Source organism: Pagrus pagrus, assembly GCF_965226575.1.
Source record: "Pagrus pagrus genome assembly, chromosome: 2".
Lineage (NCBI taxonomy): Eukaryota > Metazoa > Chordata > Actinopteri > Spariformes > Sparidae > Pagrus > Pagrus pagrus.
This window is the reverse complement of record NC_140186.1, coordinates 30,369,305-30,393,480: the sequence shown is the minus strand read 5'-3', so window position 1 is coordinate 30,393,480 and position 24,176 is coordinate 30,369,305. Positions and strand designations below refer to the sequence as shown.

The window sequence follows — 24,176 nt, the reverse complement described above, 5'->3', positions numbered from 1 at the left end:
TCCCCCCATGGAGTCCAGACACTGGTGGTGGTTGATGACTCTTCTGGGTCCGATCTGCGAAGACTGGGCAGTGATGTGGAGGTAGAGGGTGTGCGCAAAACAGCATCATGATTGAAATAGAGGCAGGAGACAATCGCTTTTAAAAAGCCAGCAGCAAGATGATAGGCTAACAGTGAAGGTGTGTTGCTGTGCTATTAGCTAGATGTGCCCGGCTTAATTGAGCCGCTGATATGAATTGATGGCCCCAAATAAGGACAGGCAATTATGAGTGAACATGAGTGAGAGGGTTGAATGAAGGAAAGGACTGAGCATGCAAAAGAGTAGTCTTCCTGTGTGAACTTTCACTAGAGCTTCATTAGGCAAAAACATTTTATAACCAGGCTTTTTTTTTTTTACAACATCTGATTATTTTACTGTACCTTCACACTGTAATGTCTAAATTTAATGCAGGTCTGAACCATCGTATATAGATCTAACAGTAGGCTTCTTGCACTTTATTGGACACATATGAGACTAAAACTATGAATGTCAGCGAGGTGTGTTGGTGTTTCAGCCTCAGTCTTGAAGCGCTGCTATATATTTTACAAGCCACCAGTTGTACAAGGTACAAATGTAACCGTTTCCGGAGTTTGAAGCCCAGAAGCTTGTCTTTTTGGGCACAATTAAAAAGAAAACCCCAAAGCTCTATAAGGCTTCTCCTCTCAACATTATTTTCGTTTCTTTCAGCTTTTCAGGCTGAGCTGCATGCACCAGTCTGTCTCACCCCGTGGAGTTGAACAGGACTGATGAGAAAAATCGGACATACTGAGCAGTAAGTTGACTCTGGGATCCACAATGTCGAGTATGACGTAACATGGTTACTAACGTAAATGTCTCTCTGGAGCGCTTTGTTCTAAAGCAGGGCTGATACGACCTTTAGTGATGCTCAGCTTCCACATGTAAAATTCTATTGTGGATTCAATGTTATTTTCCACAATTAAACAGTTACTCTTCTGCACTACAACAATCTTCTCCATCTGTAACTATCTCATCTGGTTCTTCCTTTTCTCTTGCCCTCTATCCTCCTCTCCCCCTCTTTGCACTGACAATCACACACAAACATATACCACCCATGCAGCCAGACGATGACATAAAGAGAATATTTATGACGCAAATAAATGTTGGATGAGTTTGTGGAGAATCGACATTTGATAACTGTGGCCTACTCCAATACACCGCTCAGCAATGTGAAATCATTCTGGAGCTCTTGACAATGTGGGCAAAATAGTAGCTGACTCAGCATTACAACTATGTGGTCTTGAATTCTTGGCTCTTGCTTTCTGTCTCGCTCTCCTTTTCTCTCCTTCTTTGTGCTGTCAACCAAAAGGCACACTTAACAACACAAGTACTTATAATGAAGCTCTAATGAAAGCTCCGACAGGAAGACTTCTCTTTCACATGCTCTGTCCTTCATTTATTTCTCATATGATCCTTTCATACCAGCCAGGAACATCAGCGACACACCTTCACTGTTAGCCTATCATCTTGCTGCTGTCTTTTTAAATACGATTGCCTCCTGCCTCTAGTTCATTCATGCCGCTGTTCTGCGTGTGGCCTCCACCTCCCCATAACCCCCAACTCTTTGCAGATTCACCTGCTTCATCGTTTCATCAGCCCATCTGTCTCAGAAGAGTCATCATCCAACACCAGTGTCTGGACTCCATGGAGGGATCCAGATGCCCTTCGATCATGAAATCTCCCTGTAGAGTCTAAGCACCAAAGACTTTCTGACAAGACTCATTATCACTTATCATCTGCTGTAACATATCACACATCATCTGCTGTAATAAACATTTTCGTCACTTCATTCACTAGTCTCTCCTGATTGAAATATAATAAGAGGTAGGAAGAAGGGGGACAATCAATATCAATTTTTAACATTATTCTGATTAATAATTGAGTTGCTGTGGGCAATGCAGTCAGGTACCATCAAAACCTCTCATCTGAACCCGGCTCATCTGAAGCCGGCTGTTTAGCTATACAAATACTGTACATCCATCTATGGCAAAATAACATTTTAACTTTGTAAAATCAATTGCTTTTTGTTTCTATGCGGTAGCTTATGACTAGTCCCGCCAACACGACAGCTAGCTAGCTAGACAACACATTTTAAGTGCATTTCAAATGTTGGAAACACATTCTTGGTAATATTGTAGTTTGCTAAAGCCATAACATTAGCTAAAGTAGCTGTTACGTGAGCTGGTTGAAATAGCTCTTTAGATAATTATAGCTGACTGAAGTAGCTAACATTAGCTAAACTAGCTAGCTAGCCACAATTTGCTGAGTAATGAGCAGGCATTTGGACTGTCTGGCTGTACTTATGTATGTCACACCGGTGGCCTTATTAGCTTCTTTATTTAATGTCACAGAATTAAATAAAAAAAAAGAAGCTGTATTTTATTTTAATGACATTCAACTGACAGCTTACCTGGAAACCACTGGAGCAGTATCTGTCTCTCTTGGGAGCATGTCTGCTGCTGCTGCTACTCTGCGGGTCCTGCCACCTCCACCGCCTGGGGGGTGGGGCAGGGGGGATTATAAACCCCTGGGGATAAAAATAAATCCGGAAATAGTAATGCGATTCCAACATTATGCTTCATGGAAATTATGATCTTTAAACTTCTAATTAGGTAAAACCTGTAGCAGAGGCAGAAATCATCGCGTGGGTGGGCACAGAGAAAATTAGGTGGGCCAAGTTAACCCTATTGGCTAAAATAGGACATTACAACTACTTGCCTGAATGCACATCAGTTTAATTAAATGAGCCACATCACAGGTAATGTTACAGGCACCAAGAGGAACAATAACAGCATCACATACTGTAACCCAGTGCAGCCACCACTTGTTCCCAAACACACACAGCTGACAGACGCAACAGCATCCCTATCAAGTGCATGGATACAAGTACACATCAGCAACAACATGCTCAGTAACCTTAAATATTAGACTTCTCACAATCTGGTATTTGCTAAATGCACCACCAGTTTAAAAAGTCTGACCTATCAATATCATATGGTAAACAAGATCAGACCAGATTTTGTTTTTTTACATTTTTTATTGGTTCCCTGGTCAGATAGTTGACACACTGCTGTTCAGTGGATGACCCATCATGAAGCCTTCTGATTGGGTGGGCATGTGGTGCCACGTGACAGGGTCAAACTTTTAAGTATTGCTACATTTTTTTAATATTGTCAATGACACACACTGCCAAAAAAAAAATCACAGAAACTGCAAGGCATGTCATGAATAGTTTTTGAATAGCTGGCAGTTATGTTTTAAGAACTGAATGTTAATGGCAGCACCATGTAGAAGAAAAGGACATCCAGTGAGAAGAGCGGGGAAAGAACTGCGTTAACATGTCAACATACAGGATACAGATCAGATCTCTCATCATGTAGACTTTCATCACCTTGCCTGCAAGATTAATCCTTAAATCGTAAACTTAAACTACTGTAGAAGAAGAAACATAATGTTACAATTCATTTACCTCACACTAATTAATATAAAACTTATAATCACAACAGACTGTAGCAATCTAAGCATAGATGAAGATTATGACAGATCCCAGAGCATTAAAAGAAAATCCCTCATAGTGGGAAATGATCTACAACATACTGTAGAGATACAGTACATACAAGTCATTACAGTATGTTTAAATGATAAATGTCACCTCACATCAGTGTTTGCTTTCAACAAATGCCTCAAAAAGGGAGGCAACACAGTAAAGAAAATGTTTCTGGGTAAGTGGTGGTAAATAGTGATACAGCTTCATAAAATCTTCAATAGCACAGGTTATTGCACATTATAGAGTTCTTCATACACCCAGTTACTCATTAGTATCATAGATACATACATATGTTTACAAATATTTCTTGTAAAACTTGTTTATAGTCTTCTGAAATAATCATATTAGCCAAAAAAAGACCCCGAAAAACCTACTGTCTTTTTATTATTTTTCTATTTTCTAAGATTCCTCTCTGTTCTGTCCTCTAAATCACCACAGGTCAGGCTCCACCCAGACGATCTTCTTCTGCTCCTCCCAGATGATGGTACGCAGGCTGGTCAGCAGGGACGTCTGGTCACACCAGGAATCTGGAGCCACACTGTGATACAGACAAGGCAGCTTGTCGAGCAGCGGCTCCTCGCTTCTTGAACACGCCAGCAGCTGCTCCTCTGACTGGCCGTGACGCTGCAGCTTGGACCTGCAAATTAAGAAGATGTATTGATTTAAAGGTTTTTAAAGTATAGGAAGAATGAAGGAAATAAAGTGAATGGCCATTATTGGATCTATTTTCTGTTCAAATGTAGACAAAGTGACATCATATTAGTACGTTTCTTCACTGCTCCGATTGCGTTTGACGTCACATAGACGAGTTTGACGTCTAGACATAGAACTGTCAGCAATCATACTTGAAGACGTCGTCATTGAAAAGGCAGAGATACCAGTTTTTCCTGTAACAGCAGAGACCACATAGCAGCCACAAGAGGACATCGCTTTTGTTTTGTTTTTTCCCTTCAGTGTCAAAGTGCTCTGATTTATTCTCATGCTCTCTTTTTTAACCTACAGTAGCCTATAACACAAGGCTGGTAATCAGATGATTAAGTTTGTCAGGGGGTTGAACATCATCCAGGAAAACATAATATTGAAGTAATGATAATAGAAAAAGTAGAATACATTGAACATCACAAACCGATGATATGATACAGTGCATTCAAAGGTTGAACACACATTTAAAGTTACTGTAAATCATTTTATATGATGCAACATGGAAGAGAAAAGTATCCACTGTACTGTCTTAAGGGTCTCTGTCATTGGTATCGCTATTTTATTGTTTCATTTTTATTACTGTTGAGTTGGAGATTAATTTTCCTTCCTGGTTCGCAGCAACATACACACAACACAAACTGTTTAACAAGATCTGTTGTGTACTAAGATGAATATAGAGGCAACAAATGACTGAAGAGACAATGGGGATATACTGCACAGCATATAAACACTGATTAAGAGTGAATGTTTGCATTGTATGATTTGTACTGTCCCCTTTCTTATCTATGGACAAAATGTATCTCCAGAGCTTGGAAACTATGCCAGATATCAGCGAGGTCATCAGTGCACATTCCTCTCCCTGAGTGCTTGTAGTGATTATCTAAACATGATATCAGAGTCCTGAGCAACAAGCTGAGCTCAGTCAGCATATGCCCAGAGAAGAAGGAGGAGTAGAATTTACCTGAGTTTACGTGCACTACGTGCAGACTGGCCAATGAAGATGATAATAGGGAAGATATCAGCCCGGTGCAGTCGACGCACGCAGTCCAGACCCAGTGGTAGCACACAGTGAATCCCCTGTAGGATGAGGAGGATTTTTTAATTTAAATTAAATGCTTACTTTTCAATTTAGAAACACATATTTATAAATTAATATCATTAAAAAATATTTATATTTATATCAAGGTAAATAAAAATGGCAGATGCTGTTTGCATTCGAGTGGTAACCTACAGTAATGGTCAAAAGTTTACATATGCTCTTTAAAGGGTATGTATATCATGGCAGTCTCAAGTCCCAATGAATTCTACAACTCTCATTTTTTCTGTGATGAATGAGTTGAACACAAACTACTATGTCACAAAAAACATTCATGAAGTTTGGTTCAGTAATGAATTCATTATAAGTCTTCTGAAAATCAGACTGAATCTGCTGTGTCAAAAATATACATACAGCAACCTGAACGATCAATTTTAGTGATTATACAAAGTTGTGTAAATCTAAATGTCTTAGCATGGCCTCTTAACTTCTTCTGAGTGATTCTGATTGATAACAGCTGATGACTTTCTGGGCCCATTTTAATAGAGCTTGTTTGGTACACACATTAGACTCAGCCACAAACACTACGAAAGGAAAGTCTAAGGAGCTCAGCATTGATCTGAAAGATCAAGTTATTGATTTGAACAAGTCAGGAAAGTCACTTGGAGCCATTTCAAAGCAGCTACAGGTCCCAAGATCAACTGTGCAAACAACTGTTTGTAAGTATAAAGTGCATGGCACGGTTGTGTCACTGCAGTCAGGAAGAAAATGCAACTATCACCTGCTGCTGAGAGAAAACTGGTCAGGATGGCCAAGAGTCAACCGCTAACCACCAAAAAGCAGCAATGAATTAGAAGCTGCTGGAAGACAGGTGACAGAGTCCACAGTCGTGTGTTTTGCATCAACATTGGCTGAGAGGCTGCCGTGCAAGAATGCAGCCCTGGCTCCAGACGTGACACCTTAAAGCTCAACTGAAGTGTGCTGCTGATCACATGTCACAGAGTTGTAGAAATCATAGGAACTCAAGACTGCCACAATGTGTCTATAATAGAATCTGTGTTTGTGCTGAATGTTCTGACCTTCTTCATGACTTTCACGACACTCTGCAGGGTGTAGCAGCAGTTTCTTCCCTGCTCACACTCCTCCAGGATCTCAGACCTCTGCAGTATAGCTGCATGCTCGCTGGAGCTCAGCACCTCTGTAGAGCAGAGGGGTGGGGAAGGAGGGAGAAATAGAGAAGTAATGAGGTTGTATGGTAAGATCAAGTCACAATGATGTATATTTTTACAAACACACATAACACAAATTATGGCAAGGCAACTTGAACTTTAGTTTTTGCATCATCTAACTATAAAGTCTGTCTGTCTGTCTGTTATTTTATCTTCAGAACCGTCCATCTGATCTACTTTGCAGGTTTTCTTATTTGATTTTCTTCATCATGACCTTGTAATGATCAAATGTTCCCACAAAGATCATCCGGTTTTCATTTGATCTTATCGCTGCAGAGAACACTGACACACATTTCCTGTCTGTATAGCCTCAATGATTTTTATTACTATTTATTCACAAAGTTTATTTCCATCCTTGTTTGCAGCAACAGACAAACATGAGATCTGTCAAGTCAAACAGACTTATCTGTCAGCACAGGAAGCTGCGTCCCTCCACCGTTCCTAAAGATTTGTCTTCAATGACACATTAAATATAAACAGATATAAAAGCTAAATGCTCAGCATCTCTTACCAGGCTCACAGAGCTGAAAGCCTTGCCAGCCTGCCAGCTTCTTGTTCAGCGTGCGTCCCAGGACGCTGGGCAGCAGCAGGACAGGCCTGCAGATGGGTGGGTAGTGGGGGGTTACCAGGGTGTAGGGCATGAGGGATAAACAACTTTTGGCTGCAGATGTGTCACCTGCATAGGAAGTAATATACACAGTGAAAAAAACAAACATTAAATAGGTTTAGCACACAGCAGATTCAAGAGATAATGAAGGAAGATGTTATACTTCTGTGACTGTGCTCTTGCAATCTATTGTACCTGCGTCCGTGCTCTTGGTCTTCTCCTCCTCCACACTGACCCATAGTGGGTTCCTTCCCTGGCGCCCAGTGCTGACAATCCTCACTGTTTTCTTGTTATTTTGGGCCACGGCACGCCAAAACTGGTAAGAGAGTGGGATAATACCTGGAATGAGTTCACAGTGACGTCTTGGATGGGGTCACACTGAGTGGCAGTCTTTCAGTTTATATTCACCTTTTGAGACTTCTTCTTTTGAAAGCTCATCTCTTCAATGGCTCGAATCAGAAGTCGCTGTGCCCTGTGTGACCAGGAATTCATTACAAATTTCCGGTTTCAAGCATTCTTCCTACCTATGTTTGCTGACAAGACACTGAACTGATCCTGCTCCCCACATTTCTATGCTCTATATCAGTGTACCAACCTGTAATAGTTGGGCACAGTTCCACTCTGCAGGTCCAGTAGCTGACAGCGGTGAACTTGGCTGGCGTGCCATGAGTCCTCAGTGCCAGCGGGTCGTGTGTTGGTCACATGAAGGATGTCATTGCAAGACACGGCCAGGGTTCCGTTGGGGCCGGCAGGAAAGGACATGTTGACACGTACGTAGAAGGAGTCTCCGGTTGATGTCACATTGCTCTGCAGCTGACGCAGCAGTGCCTCATAGTCTGAGAAGGCAGAGATGGACACTACTGAAGCCACTGTATATCATATTTATATCTTGTACACAGACAGTGGTAGCACTGTTAGTCATAAAGGTAGTGTGTTACACATTACTTGTTTCTTTTTTTTAAAAATGAGACAAGAAGAAGAAAAGGCATGTTTGGTCTGCCCATTATGCGTATAACTGAAGAACTTTAGGAACAGTAACACATTATATAATATTGCTTTACAAGTGAAATGTAAAATAACACAGACTAATGTTTTGTGCTAACTCACACCAGGCTGTGTTTGTTTGTGATGCCCTTGTATATAAAAAAAAACTGTTTAATAAAGCTATTCAGTCGTATTCAGTCTCAGTGTTGTGTACTTCGAAGAACACTGCAGCTCAGCAGTATTTTTGAATGATGCAATACAAAGACTCGTAAATACAGCAGGTTGACCATCAACATTATATCCTGTTGCTATTTTTAACAAGTCACAGTTACGCGAGCTACCTCATGTGGCAGCTGGCCATCCCTTTAATCTCATGAGATACAGCCTGCTCCCGGCAGGTCTCATATCAGATGAAGCCATAAACATTTATTTCCAGATAATGCCAAGTTGCACTCACTGTGATTTGTTATATCACAGTCCTGCCTTACGACTTTGCTCTTGCATGCATGTTTACATATGTTTGCGTAGGTGTGTGTGTGCAAAAGCTATTTTTTTCCTGAAACTTAAAATTGCAAAGTGTAGCAATCCCTTGTTGTGGTCCCAATGCCCCTGTACTGCAGCAAGGCACACAATGAATTTGTTTTAAAGATGTAGAAATGTAGTCTTATATGAATTATTTTATCATGACACATTAAATTTTGGTTTCAAAATTTTGAAATTGGAGAAATGTTTCAGAGTGGGATGTAACGTCTTCACAAAAAAGTATAAAGAAATGATTTATGATGAGACATACCATCTTGGTAACAAGGAGCAGAAAGTGTTAAATGTACACGCTGTGGGACATACCATCTTGCCTGGGCCGAAGGGAGAGGTGACAGATGCCCCTGACCTGGCCGAGAGCCCACATGGCTTCCTCTAAAGTGGAATCCTCCAGCACCATCCTCAGAGCCTTCTGGTTCTGCTCGTACTTCACCTATAAAAGAACAATACCATGAGATACGCCCTCATGTAGGCAGAGTGATTAGAATTAGTGTTTAAAACACAGTCAAACCCACCTCCACTATCTGTGCCCCAGGGCTGATGCCGACAGTATGGGCAGCGCTCCCCTCTGTCACCTGGTGCACGAACACTCCGGTCTTATTGCCTCCTACCACTGCCAGCTGGCTGAGCAGGGCCTCTCCCTGTAAGGAGATGCTGAGCAGGCGGCCATTGATGCGGATTGCTTTCTGACGTGAACGCATCAGGAAGGGAGGAGGTGAGGTTCTTGACACGCTGGTGAGAGAGCAGATTTTGATCATTGCAAAGATTCTAGTTTTCTGACATGGAAAGGAAAAATTGTATTTCTCGCAGACCTCAGGCAAAATCCATTCATACTTTACAGAATATACAGCTATAGTGCGGTCTGTCAGTGGTAGGACAATGATTCAGTTCAGTAGTGGCTCAGGACTCTAGCACATTGGATTTGAAGTAAAACAATTTTCTATGAGTTAAGGTGCTGGAACTCAGCTTTGATGTGAGGACGATTACATTAGACAAACAGTGCAGGAATTGTTGTGTGGTGTGCTCACACTAGTCGCAGGGCTCAGTGATTCTCATTGTCATTTGGTTGGTTCACCACTTCAGCCCAGACAGAAGTATCTCAACAAATATCAGATGGATTGCCATGAAATTTGGTTTAGACACTGACTTCAGTGATCCCCTCACTTTGTATTGATCTAACATGGTTGACTTTTTTGTCAAAGTGAAATGTCTTTACAGCAACAGTATTGGATGGATCGCCATGAAATTTGGCAGAAACTTAAAAACTTGTAACAATTTACTGTTCCTTTAACTTAAATCTAGTACCAACATTGGTCCAATACTTTTATTTTATAAGTAAATACCTGCTAAATTAATGACATTCCTATCAGCCCTTAGGTTTATGTTGTGATTAGCACCAATTATGTCTAAGCCAACCGTGATGTCACCCATTGGTTTGTGGATCACTGTTTTGAAGACCAGGGTTTGGGAAGTACGGCCATCACCATCTTGTTTTTGGAGACAGAAGTGACCCTATTTGGATTAGAGGGTGGAGCTCGGAGAGACTGATTGGATCTGACTGAGATTCCGAGAACATGCTGTGGTAGCAACTTGTCAATCAAAAGGTAGCCACTCCTAAAAGCATACCAGTTTTAGATTAGATTAGATTAGATTAGATTAAATAGGCTTTATTTGTTCCACAACAGCAAAAAGAATCAGACAAATACGCATAAAGTTAAATAGAAAATAAATAGAAAAAAATAAGATATTTACAAAAAACAAAGTGAGTGGAAAGTGATTGTTCAGGTAGTGCTTGAGTTAAACAATCTGAGGGCTGTGAGGATGAATGATCTGCTTTACTCTAAATGGGACCATAATTTACTGAATGAACATCATGCTGAAGGGAAGAAGACTTGAAACTAGTGACTGAGACCATTAAGAACCAGGGTCATTCTCTCCATAGCTTACACACAGTCACACTGATTTTTACAACCACTGGACTCGCCCCCTGCTGGCCATTAGAAAGAATGCAGGTTCCAGGCACCTGGGCATTGGCTGTACTGTTCAGACCTGGAAGCTCTGTTCATATTTTATACGGTAAATGTTGCTAATTAACAAAAGTTATCAAGCTAATATGCTAAACTAAGATGGTGACATTATTATAGCTGCTAAACATCAGCATGTTAAAACATCACATCAACAGCATTTCATTATGTACAACCTCATAGACCTGCTAATATTTTCTGGACAATATAAAGTAAACCTAAACAAAGTCGTAGTGAATAATTAGTAGTAAACGTTTTACAGTAAATCATTTTCTGAAGTCAGTGACCCACAGATACAGTGGACACTTCCCTGTTGACGCTCTGCCAGAACGACTGCAGCCATGTTTACTTTTGCCTTTATCAAGTGAAACACATGCTCCGTTGTTTAGATGGATTGAGGTCAGAGGACTGACTTGGCTGGTCAACAACATTGCACTGCACATTGAATATTTCACCGTTAATAAAAGGTAATAAGAGTGACACCACTTGAGTCAGCGTCCTTTGGGACTAATGACTACAAGTTTGAAAACGTTACAAATCTGGGGGTTCAAAGAAGCGAGCCTACCAGACCTCTGTAGCCTGCCCCTCATCTCTGATTGAGGCTAAAGGCCCCAAGGTACATTAGCTGCCACTAGCATAGCACACCAGAATCTCCTGCTCAACTGTTGATGGTTGAAAGACATTGTGGGTAATGTAGGCGGCAGGTTTTAACAAGAAAGAAGAATGTGTGGAAAATTAGGATATCACTGGTTCTGCTGAATAGATTCTGATTCTTTTTAGTTGTAGCAAAGCAATGCTAAATTGGAGGAGTACTGTTTTAAATGTGAGAGTCACCACTTTAGCCTCATTCACGGTCTCATTTCAAACCCAGTGTGCCGACTGAATCAAAACACTGAAAATGATACTGCCACATTTTCTTACTGTATATCTCATATCAGGATTTATTATTAAATCTAGGTCAGTACACGGGCTACAAGGTGTATATGCAATGTGTAACTCGGTAGTACTGATTATGGATGATTCATTTACAATATCTTTATTACCCTCTATCAAGTTTATGGTATGGCTTGCACGTCCTTCAGTTTAAAGTATATCTCACACATTCAGGTAGGCTGCTGTCTGTTCTACTCAATAACAAAACCTCAGTAATCTGAGAATCTTCATTCATAACAATGTTGGTCCAGTGGACCGCCTCACCTATCAGTGCTGGAGCCATTAGAAGAGGAAAGCCTGGGCGTCTGCTTGTCTTCACTCCCCACTAAACAAAAGAGAGGCTGTTTAATGATTTGGCATCAAGGTTGTTTCCCTGGAAATAATGTGCCGGAGTTAATGTGTCACTTTACAGCCCTGGCAAAGGTACAACGCTGAACAACAGCTAATGAAAGGTCATGTCACACAACAGCAAACCACCACCCCCTGCACATAGAAACACAAACAGACTCACAGACACCCACTTAAACAAAGAAAACTCATTTGTTTTCTATACATACTGTCGGGGAGAAACACAAAGTCCTCCAATAGAGAATCAGTGTCCGCTGTTTCCAAGCTTCAAGAGAGAAAAAAAGACAACAGCTACATGAAATACCTCTATCAGATTTCTCTCTTTATGCCTCTGTCTGCACAAACAAACACTGACAATGCTAAGTTTAGTACTTAAATAAACAAAGTAAATGCTGTGTCATGAGTATCTGCTGCACTACAATCAGGGACTGGTTTGGTGGGTAGGAATGATTATGGCCTTATGATGACAAAGCTGAATCTTTTGTTCACACTTGGGAACACAAAAGTTCCATTGAGCAGTGACGCAAGAACTGAGGAGCCTGAACGAAAACCTATACAGTCTTTTGACAGTATGTTCTTGTTTGTCTTGCTCCTCAACACCCTCTGTTTACAGCTTTCTATATTTAACTCATGATCACACTTATTTGTATCTATCTTGGTACCATCTGATCCCAGTTAGGCCCCTCGTATTTCTGTTAATCATAATACACCTGGATGCCATCATGCCAACAGAAAGGAATGCAGAGGTCAGTAACACCATCTAGTCATCCTGTCTGGAAGGTCTGCTGCCAACAGCCTTGAACTAATAATCTATTTTTGAGTACAAGCATTAACACAAACACACAGTGACATTAACTGTGGAGGAATGCGGAAACAAACGCACCTGCTGTCTGCATATAGAGCTTCCTCCCTTCTGCGGAGAGACTCTGGACCGGGGGGTTCTGCGTTTCGGGATCGGACACTACTGATCACAGCATCTTCACTCTGCAGACATACATATAAGAACCACATGGCATACATGTAAACACAAATATGAATTCATTACATTATAAAAAAAAGTGCAACAATAAAGAAAATATTGGGCAAAATGATCAGTCTTAAGTATAGTGACTGATAAAAGTAGATATAAAGTCTACAGGTGCTAAAACAATAATTTAGAGCTTTTATACAGACACCAAAAATAACTTTTTTCAATAGCTAAGTTTGAGAAATACAAAGTTTCATTTTGAAAAATATGTTAAAACTTAATATACAAATCTTTAATGTTGTTGTAAAGGATAAGGCTGGCCCTATTTAACATGTTTGTCCCACTATGGCACTCAGCTCCAACCCCATTGGTTTCTACCGTAAACATTCATCTAAATCTAAAGACATATTGCAAAAGCATTATTTTATTTTAAGATAAATGAAAACATTTTCTGTGTAGAAAGATCACTTTTTTTAAATGAACTTGTAGAAAGGTGCAGAATGAAAGTATCTCTTTTCCTTAAAGGTGCACTATGTAGTTTTGGGGAAGACATTTTAATCAGAGGAGAAAGATGACTTTTGACTGATTTTTAAGCCTAACTAAATAAACAAACTCTTCGTTTTCATGACTAAATAAAATTAATAAACAAACTGACATTAAATTCCATACTGTTTCACTTTGTGTATTTTTGGCGGACCCTGCCACTTTTGTAGATTCAAACAGTGCTCTGGGGACCTTATTTTCCCCTGAGAACAGCTTGTTTATTCAGTTATGGATACGATAAATATCTTTTATAAGTTTGTATTATTACCTCATTCATATTATAAATATTAAAATTCCGAGTTTGAACTTGAGGGGGCAGATGGTTTGAACAGCAGCAGAGTTCTGACATGAATGCAATGGTAGGGGAGAGACGGAAAACCACATTTAGTGGCTGAATGTTATTAATAACACCTTTAAGAGCCGAACTCATTTCCTAAAACAGTTGTTCACTGCAGATGTCAGCAAATGTTACTCAAAAAGGAGTAAATGGTGTATTCGTTGGGATCTATCTTCAGAGTCTGTGGGTATTTACAGTAGCTTTGGTCTATGTGGGTTTGACTGTTCATCACAATGAAGGAACATGTCACCCAGTGCAAAGGTATTGCTCATTTATGTGGTTTTTTTCGAGATCTGTGGCACAAAGGAATACATGTATCAGACACATGAGACTTCCAAAACAAAGATAATATTTGTTGGTAGGATCAAGTCAGTGGTGGCTTTAGTTTACTGTACTTGGTCAGAGTTAAAAAAGTATTGCTCAATACCCAGAAGCTAGTAAAATAATCGCTGACCTCTGGATGGCAGGGACTGAGAGACATGGGATTGAGTGCATCCATGCGGCGTAGTCTAGGACGAGATGGGAACTCGGAGTCCTCACAGCTGGATGTTGGGCTCCCCCAGTCCATGTCCTTTGAAACAAACACATTGCACTGCATTAACATTATTAGCTCTGTATGTGTTGTGTGTTCATTAGAGCTGATACAGTTTGTGTTTGTGTCAGAAATTACGTCACAAGTCTCCAGTTGTTCTATGGGGCTGTGTTTGGTCTGCAGGCTGAAGACTCGCTCTTGGACTTCCATCAGCTGACACCTCAGGGTGTCCTTCTCAGCCAGGACGCGGGCGATCATAGCCTGGGCCTCATCTCTGGACAGGTATGCCTAGAAGCAAAAGTTCATATTTATGCTAAATTGTACTTCATTTTACAAAGAATCCACTGCGTACAGGCACTCCTTGTTTGGAATTCATGTTAAACAAGGCGTTGTGTGTAGAAACCAAACCACCATGACAACCATTATTGCTTAACTTGCAAGGCACCAGCTGTAACTCAAAACGTGGATATCCACATGTCTCAGTCATTCATTGTTTGAAAGAATAAGTATCAATGCACATGCCTCCAACAAGCAAGGTGCTGGTATGCAGGATGTTGTCAGTGTGGCGCCTGTGGCTGGCAGCCTTCGATCTTTTGACACATTCTTCGGAACACGACAGCTCAGGAACAATACATGAATGATGCTTGAGTCATATACTTCTCTCTCTCTTTATAATATATGATAGAAACCCCCGTACTGCAATCATGCAATCAGACTTTGAAGAAAGATTGCTGCATATGTCTTTTAAGGACAAGTGGTAGTGACGCATATGGAGCTGCTTTCTTAATCTTAATTCTCCAGTGTGTAGGATTTAGGGGGATATATTGGCAGAAATTGAATAAAATATTCATAATAATGTTTTCAGTTGTGTATAATCACCTGAGACTAAGAATTGTGTTGGAGTCACCTCAGAATGAGCCCTATGTGTCTACAGAGGGAGCGAGTCCTCTTCCACATTGCCCGCCATGTTGTACTGCCGTGTTTCTACTAGGGCTGGGATAAGTATCAGAAGTTACTTGTTTGTTGTCGAGCATATGAAATACTGCACATGCCTGCAAGTATGAGCACACACGTTTTTTTATGGTAAGCATGTAAAGTGCAACGGATTCTTTGTTAATATAATGTTATTGCGGTTACGATGATAATTTCCCTGAGACAGTTAATGGTAATTCCCATGATGTGTTGGCATCGAGCTAACATGGATAAACTTGGATAAAGTGGGCAGGGATACTAGACTAGATACTAGATTTATTTTCCCTTCTACTGCAAGAGCGAGGGCGGAGAGTCATGGGTTACTGACCAAACACTCATGCAACACATGATATGGAATATAGAGCTATTGAATACTTATCTTAATAAAAGATCTATCACTCATTGCAGCTTTAAGCTGTAGTGCTCTAAGAAATAAGTAAATAGTAAATAAAATAGAAACACACATTCTATTATAATTAATTCTTGATTGGAAATGAGTTGAACAGTGTGCAGAAGTATTTTGTTCAGATTTTGTCGGCCCTTGTTCTTCTCCCACGCACCTGTCAAAGCACAGGTGTGCAAAAGCTTTACTCTGTGACTCTGCCAGTCCTTTTTTAAAAAGAAAAAGCAAGGTGCGCCAACATCACAACTGCTTCATGCAGGTCCTGTGTGTCACACATCATTCAGCAAGCAAGCATGATCCACTAATTACATACAGGAGCTGTCAAGTAGTATTGGTCCTGTATTGTGGGTTACAGCACAGCTCCAGTGGAGCAGCTGGCAGCTACAGTATGTGATTTGCTCATGGAGACCTGACAGTTGTTAGGGAGTGGGTGGATATTTTGTATCATTATTCTTGGAAGACAAGCCTCAGTAATGTTTAAAAGAGCAACTGGAATACAACGTGTTTATTTAAGCATAAAAGTAACGTAGTATATTTCCAGAAGGGGAGTCAAGAAAGCTGGTTGATATTTGATAGTTTCCACAACAACACTGCTGACACCCGTCTGCTTTACATGTCAACAGAAGACACACAAACAACATGATGTGATGGAAGATATGTTCCAGGCAAGACATATAAATACATCAAAAGCAGAAAATACTACTTGGAAAGTTTAAGTGATGGGATCGTCATCAGTTTCCTACCTGGTCTCTCTCTGCCTGCAGCTCTCTCATCTGGTTCTGGATCACAGTATTCTTCTGCTGGTGCATGTTACAGTCCAGGGTCAGCTGCTGCACCTGCAGGCTCAGGCACTCCTTCTGATCCAAGAGCTGAACGCAAATACACACACATTACACCAATGTGGCCTCAAGTGTTTGCAAGACATTATTAGTCATGTACAGGATTTGTTGAGCAAGTGAATGCACCGCTAAGGCACACACGGACACTGTTCTCTCTCAGGTGACAGAATGCTCAGAAAGTAGCTTTAGTTTGAAAAATCCCTCAGGAGAAAGGCCTTTGCACGTCATGACACTGTGTAGCAGTGGGATCTTCAAATGGCACTTTCCATCATAGATGTTTGGCTGAATTTGCATGGTGTTTCCCAATCCATGACGAGTGAAGCACAGAAAAACACACACACATACACACCCCTTGCTTCTCCTTGAGCAGCTTTTCATTCTCCTCTCTGTAACACCTGAGATGCTCTGCAAGCTCCACCTGGCTGTCAATGGCCTCAGCCAGGTCCTGGGCCAGGATGTCCTGACGAGCCTGATGAAGACACAGCAGTGACAGGAGATGAGACACAGACGTAAAGACACAAGTGGCTGTTGAATCATTTACTGTCTGTAGATTATCAGCTAACAAGAGAAAGATTAAATGATTAGTCTCACCGGGTCCAGTTTTTCCACCTTCACCTGCTGGCAGGGCAGACTCCTGACTTCCTCTTGCAGTTGTGGCGTCTCAGTACGAGAAACACACCTGAGGGAGCGTCGCTTCTGGAACTCATTCTCTGTCTGTGTCTTCTGCAGCTCAGTCTGCAGCTGATACACCTGCCAAGAACAACAATACTGTGATTAATCCCACTATATATTTTTATTTGAATTAATCAATTAATTAATACATTATGGTCTATAAAATGTATTGAAAAATGTGACCAGGAGCCAAGGTGACGGCCTGAAATTGTGTGTATTATCTTACCGCAGTCCCACAGTCGTCAAAGGTATTCAATATAAAAGAGGAAAGCACCACACACTGGAGAAGCTGGGTCTGGCTAATCATTTTCTTTATATTACTTGACGATGAATAGATTATCAAAATGATTGTAGATTAATTTCTTGTCAATCAACTAACTGAATCATCAAATAATTGTTCAGCAAAAAAGTTGCTACGCTTTACATTGAAGTCATCTGTGGTCTGGAAACAGAATGTTACAGTTGTGGCTGGAACAGAGCATCAGATGTTCAGTATCACCTCAAAATGATCTTTGCTCTTTCACTGCATACTGAACCACCTGACTGAAGGAGTGCTCCAGTGAAGAACCCTTTCATGTATGAATTATTAAATCACAAAGAACTCTTAAAAGTCATGCCAAAAAAAATCCCCCCCCCCAAAGATATGTCATTTTGAAGGAGACAGTGTCCATCTGCATCAACGGTATAAAACGTGATTTCTGGAATAGATGTTGCCTCCTTTTATTCTCAGATAACCTGATTAGTAATAACTACATTTTTACTACATAAGAGATGTTTGAAATACTTTTATCCAGATTGTGATAATATTCTTCTTGTACATCTTTTGTCTGTGACTAAAAATACATCTCTCCACTCTAGTGGATGTTATGCTCCAAAGAGTTTAACTATTTATTAGACCCTCTGTGATGGGTAGAAATCTTTCAAACTCTGTGCCCCCTGATTGAACTGAAACAGTAGGACCTCTGCTATAGTATAGTCTGCAAGCCCAAGCTGAGGTTACTCGAATGATATCGCCGAAAGCTCGTCCAGAGCCACAGAAGACATGATGCAAATCTTTACAGAGGCTGTATTCACAGAGCCTCCCCAGGCATACATGGGATAATCTTCTCAATCTACATCCAGATACACAGCTCACATTTCACTTCTCTAACCCTGACCTTTTGAGGACTTTCCCCTGAGATCACAGTTTTGTGTTTCAGGGAGGAGAGATTCATTCAAAGTATTTCTGACTGAAAAAAAAACGGATCACTGACCTGCAGGTTGAGGTCATGGAGGCGCATGCTCACAGCAGATTTTTCCTCGATGGCTGCTGTGTAGCGCATATACACGTCACACTTCTCATCCTTCAGCTTGGTGACCTCGTGCTGCAAAGAACACAAGTGTCTACGCATGCGATCATTCTCCGACTGAAGGCGTCTGGACTTCTCCTCCTGCTCAATTAACTGCCTAATCTCGGACTCCAGGGAGGCACAGCGTGTACTCATTCTGCTGGCCTCGCAACGCGCCTCCTGGAGCTCCTTCTGCATCCCTGTGACTGCTCTGATCAGATACTCCGTCAGCTCGGAGTACTTTATCAGGCCTGTGGGGAGAGCAACACAAGTCACACACACACCAAGAGAAATAAAGAGACACATTTTAAAGTGTGAGAAGACCTAAAAGCCACTGACCGCTGAATCTTGAGGGCTCGGTGCTGGGTTTGCGTCCGGTGACTTGGGTGTACAGGGTCGGGTAGTGGATCATCAGGCTCTCCAGCAGGGCCACAGCACCGTTCCTTCCCTGGGTCCTCAGCAGATCCAACATATAGCCTGGAAACAGTAGAGAAACATTGGAACTCCAACGCTAACCTTTCAATCAACAGACTTCACCTAAAGATATGACGATCATTAAAGGGTGACTCCGGCAATTTTAGACATTAAAGTGTCTTCACAGGTCTTGGGGAGCACTACTGCATATGTCAGAAAGTAGTATAAAGACTTATGTGGCACCAGAGGAATCTGCATGTAATCTGACAAATTGCCTCCAGTGATGCCACTTAGTCATTAAATTGCATTTCGGGTAATGTAGGCGGCAAGATTTAAATAAGAAGGATGTGTGGAATAAAAAGGTGATATCTCTGGCTCTGCTGTATCGGTTTTGATCATTTGTTTTTACGTTGTCCATAATGAATCCAAGTCTTATAGGGAAGTAATGCTAGGCCACCTGACTGTTTTTCAGAACCTGGCGCCTGCATTACCCACAATGCAACTTATTCAGTGGAGGCAATTTATCACATTACATGCACATTACATTGTGTACATTACATTCCGCAATAACACTCCTCAAGAGCTGTAAACATACTTTGTGTGGAATTGATCTAGTTGTTAATTTTTTTAAATAATTTTTTTTTTTTAATTATTGATCAAACCAGCAAGGAAAAAATGAGTTTCCTCTTATTTCAGAAGTTAAAGCACTGACTTTTCATTTCACACTAACAATAGTTCTTGGCAATTTGAAAAACCATCTTAATAAACAGGAGAATCACACTCTCAAACTCTGTCAAGTGACATCACATGCTGGTTTTACCAATAAAAAGTTGATCTCTGTACTGAAGAGTTGCCGGAATCGGCTCTTTCTCTTGGCAAAGTACTCAACAGTCAGTGCAAACTTATCAGGTGCGGTAAGAGATAACAGCATCCACTCAAACAGGCTTTCAACCCGCTCTACAATCCAAAGAGCAACACGGTCAGCCGGAAGTCTCACTTGTTCTCATGCTGCGGTTGGTGAGGTTGTGGCAAGACACAATCTCGTCCTCGTCCATCTCTGTGAGCACCCTGGCCTGCCTCAGGTACGGGATCAAGATGCACGGCCGCACCCCCAGTGAGATCCGGTGGCGGTTGTCGTTAATCAGTTCCCACAGTTCCTCCTCGCCCATCTCTTTCAGGTCCCGACCCTCAGGAACACACTCCCCTGCCATCCCGAGTGCGCCGTGCGTGTCCGATAGAGAGATGGCTGCCTGCCGCCTCGCTGCACAGACACCTGTCACACACTCATTCCTGGAAGAGGAGAGAGCAACAGGCTGACCAGAGGCAGAGCAGCAGTATAAAAGGGCCGGGCTCTTTCCACGCCCCACGTGGGTGTTTGTTTCAAAGCATGTGTGTGTGTTTACGTGTGGGCGTGTGGGCAAACCTGTAAGACAAGACCTCTGTGAGGCAGAGCAGCAAGGGGCGGGAGAGGTCGGCGCAAACACGTGCTGGTGGAAAACACAGCTGAAAAACAGGCTCACACACACGCACGCGCACACACACACACACACACACACACACACACTCACTCACTCAAGAAACAGTCAGTGAGCCACACATATTGGTCTTTCATTCACACTCTTTGTAATGTTTGTTTGCTTTCAGCAGCCCATTCAGAACCTAATTACATCATAACTCTGTGTCGTTGTATTGTTACCGAGTGCAGCCAGATGTGTTTGTTGAATGGAGTCAACCCGCAGCCTAACGAACAGAGATGATCACTGACACAGACACATCCGACGACACGAGAGATCGCCTTAATAATCCCTAATCACAGTGGAGCAAACACACACACACACACACACACACACACACACACACACACCACTGCTAACGGGAGCAAACACTGAGCTCTGAAGTGCAAAGTCCTTTGTTAAAAAAAGGAAGTAAGGGCGGGGGCGTAGCCGACATGCTTTGTCAGCACAAGGTCAGAGAGTTCCACACACTGTTGGCTAACTTACCATCTTTGAGTGTGAAGTCACTGTTTATGGTATTGTAAAGACTGTATGCAAACAAATGGAAATTAACAAGGCAACCTTACTGTAAATGATGTACCATAAAGACTTTGGAGGATGGAGGAAATCTAGTGCGCCCACCAGCTACAGGAAATATGGAAATGAATACATATTTTAACTGTTGAAATTAATTAAAGGATAATGAATAGTGCTTGAAACACCCAGGGACACAAAAATGACATAAAACTTACATTATATCATAACTGTACTGCTCAGCACGGCAGCGCATCACCTAACAATTTTGTATCAACAACAAAGAGGATTAAGAAAATATGATCCTCTCGAAAAGAGCTGCTGCCTAAAGTCACAATCACACACAATCTAGTATTCTGTAACCCGACCAGCCTGTCAACAGCACAGAGCCTGCTTATCTGTCTCCATCGTATCATTTCATAGAGCGCAGCCAATTGAACCCTACCAGGGATTTCCCCATAGAACATCTACGATAACGTACAAGGAAAAAGTGCTATAATAAAATATGAACAGGTGGAACAACAGAACTTGTATCCGGAAAACATCTTTATAATTACTTCCTCAGATATTTCACTGCACAATATTGTTTATATATAGATGTCGTTGTTATTATTATTAACATTGTTACTATAATTATTTCTGCATATTCTGAACTTTGAATGGGAGCAGCTGTAGCATAAACAATTTCCCCTCGGGATAATAAAGTATTTCTGATTCTGAAGACGAAGAAGGAAATAAGAAATTGGTAATTTCACCACAAAGTTCTCCTCCACACATACATGAACTCTCTCCATGGGAATACACTACACATACTGGTTTGCTACATGTTCACTCAGACCTCATGAGTACCAATGTCATGAATACCAAAGCCTTCTACAGAGAGGGCAACTATGAGTGTGGCTGACATGGCTGGAAGGAAAACATACCAGCGTAGTTAAGTCTTTGAGTGTGAACAAGCCACTTGACTTCAAGATGAGCACAAACATTCTTTGTATGAAAAAAAAACAGTTAGCTAAACAAGCAGTTACAGTTTATGCATCGACTAAGGTTTTCTGCATAAAGTGGAGAATTTTCTAATTGTCTTCGTGGGGGAAAAACACACACAAACAAACAAAGAATATGAGATGTTTCTTGCTTGTAAAAAGTGAAAAGTGAAAACAAATTGGACAATGGAACAAGTGAAAATGTCTAAAAACAGGTGAAACCCACTGAAATGTTGTTTCCTTGGTGATTGTGTCTCATGGTAAGAGTGATAAGATATTTTGACTAGAAATTAGACAAGCATACCAGTTGAAGGGGTGTACTGTAGTTTTGGTGTAAGTAATTCAAACTCAGAATTTTAATATTTACAACATTAATGAGGTAAAACAATGAATAAACGAGCTGTTCTGGTCCCCAGAACACTGTTTGAAGCTTGACAGGTTGCAGGACACGTCAAATAGAAACAAAGTAAAACAGTATGAAATGATGTTGTCCTTTAGATCAGTTTGTTTATTCAGCCATGAAAATGAAGAGTTTATTTTGCCTGTTTAGGCATTAAAAAAAATCACTCAATGAAGATCTTTCTTGCCCAAAAACTACATAGTGCACTTTTAAGATTTGAGTTTTTGCAGTGTAGCTCCTTAAAGTTAGTCTATGTAACTTTTCCTGAAAGGCAGCCATTGTAACCAAAAGTAGCAATAACAAAAATCATCTGAAAAGTACTGTAACAGTAACAAAGGCATAATCCCAAAGTCAGTGAATTGACTCAGTAATGTCAGATACATCAGCAGCCCATCTAAAGTTTGCTAACCTCAGTCACGACAAGCTACTGTCACAATAGAGCAAAATAAAGTGTATTTTATTGGTTATGAACGCAACTTTAAAATTTTTGACATGAAGAAAGTTGTTATTTCTTCTTTCAGTCTGTTTCAATTTGTAATCCAATCACCACAAATGAACCCGTCTCTGGGCTGGACCTGGTTTCGATCCAAGAAGCAGTTTTAGCATAATTATTTGACTACGATGGTTCGCAAGTATCCTGAGAATATGACAAAAAAGTTGAAATATTGGACAGCACGGGTTAACAATTCAAAATGGCCAGTATTTACATTTACAAAGCATGTGCTTTTCTTTTTCATTAGCATACTGTATGCTAAGATGATAAAAAATGGATCTGTACCTTGCCTAAAGATACAGTGTACTGTCAGAGTTTACGTGTATGTCATATATTTACGTGAGAAAAGCGTGACAAGCAGTAAAAGGAGCCGGAGTTCTTTGTATTAGCTGCCTGTTAAGCTATGCTCCCCCGGGTGTTGTGGAAAACCCAGCACAACAGTCACAGCATGAGATGGAGCCGGTTCCACAGCATTGCATGGACAAGGTTTGGTGGCCACCCTTACAGTAGCATCTTATTTGTAAGAGTTGACATCACTTGACGTATGTGATGCCGTCAAGGACAGCCTGCGGCTTCTTGGGCCAGCTCTGTAAAACTGCCAGATATTCAGTGTCAATCATGATAGGTGTAATTACTTTGGTTCCAAAGCAGGGTACAAAATAATCTCCACCCATGGTAAATGTGCAGATGCTGTGTTTTATAATGCACTCCCACACAGATAGATAACACCATAGTAATTCAATCATATTACAGATTCCAGCTCTAATTGATTTCAAGTCATTAAACAGAATAATATCGCCCTATCTAGTCAGCTCTAGCTTACTGTATGTTAAATAAATTTCCAAGTACCCAGAGTCCTTTGTTCCTCGGGGCCCTATGTTCCCAGATTTATATGGCACATAACAGGAACATGACAAACGGTTCTATTCCCAGGGTTCAATGTTCCCCAGTTACATGTGTGGTCTCCCAGGGCCCTATGTGTCCAGGGTACAATGGTCCCAACCAGGGTTATCTGGCCTGAACACAATAGGAAGGTGAATGTGCCTAAGCAGAATATTGAACTGGGAACGTTTGACCCTGAGAACATAAGACTCTGGGTAACTTAGGCTTGGGAACTTAGGACTCTAGAAAGGTAGGAGCCTGGGAACATACATTTAGAGCCTTTGGAACATACTGTAGGACCTTGAAAACGTAGAGCCTGGGGAACATAGGATCTTGGAAATTTAGGACCCTGGGAACTTAAGACCTTGGGACCATTG

General features: G+C 41.1%; 2 protein-coding genes across 5 annotated transcripts in view; both read right to left on the bottom strand.

Moving 5' to 3' along the window:
- Positions 1-2,596, bottom strand: part of LOC311271218 (uncharacterized protein) — a 71,485-nt gene extending 68,889 nt beyond the window's left edge. For 3 of the 4 annotated variants that reach the window (XR_014624375.1, XR_014624376.1, XM_084376804.1), the window contains exon 1: positions 2,468-2,596. Coding sequence is in view for 2 of the 4 variants with exons in the window: in XM_084376804.1 (XP_084232930.1) it covers positions 2,468-2,508 (41 nt within the window). In the remaining 2 variants the exon portion in view is untranslated. The remainder of the gene's footprint in view (positions 1-2,467) is intronic. The other variant, XM_084376805.1, reaches the window with a different exon arrangement.
- A 484-nt stretch (positions 2,597-3,080) lies between these two features.
- Positions 3,081-20,525, bottom strand: card14 (caspase recruitment domain family, member 14). Its single transcript, XM_084343289.1, has 21 exons — positions 20,438-20,525; positions 20,012-20,304; positions 18,940-19,077; positions 18,526-18,851; positions 17,192-17,350; positions 16,950-17,069; positions 16,505-16,630; positions 14,525-14,674; positions 14,309-14,425; positions 12,891-12,991; positions 12,217-12,272; positions 11,924-11,984; positions 9,218-9,434; positions 9,009-9,135; positions 7,774-8,014; positions 7,587-7,650; positions 7,374-7,494; positions 7,083-7,247; positions 6,422-6,540; positions 5,268-5,383; positions 3,081-4,241 (listed from the first exon to the last, which is right to left on the bottom strand). Exons 2-21 carry the CDS (start codon positions 20,223-20,225, stop codon positions 4,034-4,036), a joined length of 2,946 nt encoding a protein of 981 aa, XP_084199415.1. The 5' UTR covers positions 20,226-20,304; positions 20,438-20,525; the 3' UTR covers positions 3,081-4,033.
- Between the last annotated feature and the right edge of the window lie 3,651 nt (positions 20,526-24,176).

Coding starts and splice junctions, on each gene's coding strand:
- card14 (XM_084343289.1), bottom strand. CDS start 20,225: ATGGCAGGGGAGTGTGTTCCTGAGGGTCGGGACCTGAAAGAGATGGGC. Junction 14,426..14,524: donor AACAACTGGAGACTTGTGAC/GTAATTTCTGAC, acceptor TTTGTTTCAAAG/GACATGGACTGGGGGAGCCC. Junction 9,136..9,217: donor CTGGGGCACAGATAGTGGAG/GTGGGTTTGACT, acceptor GTTCTTTTATAG/GTGAAGTACGAGCAGAACCA.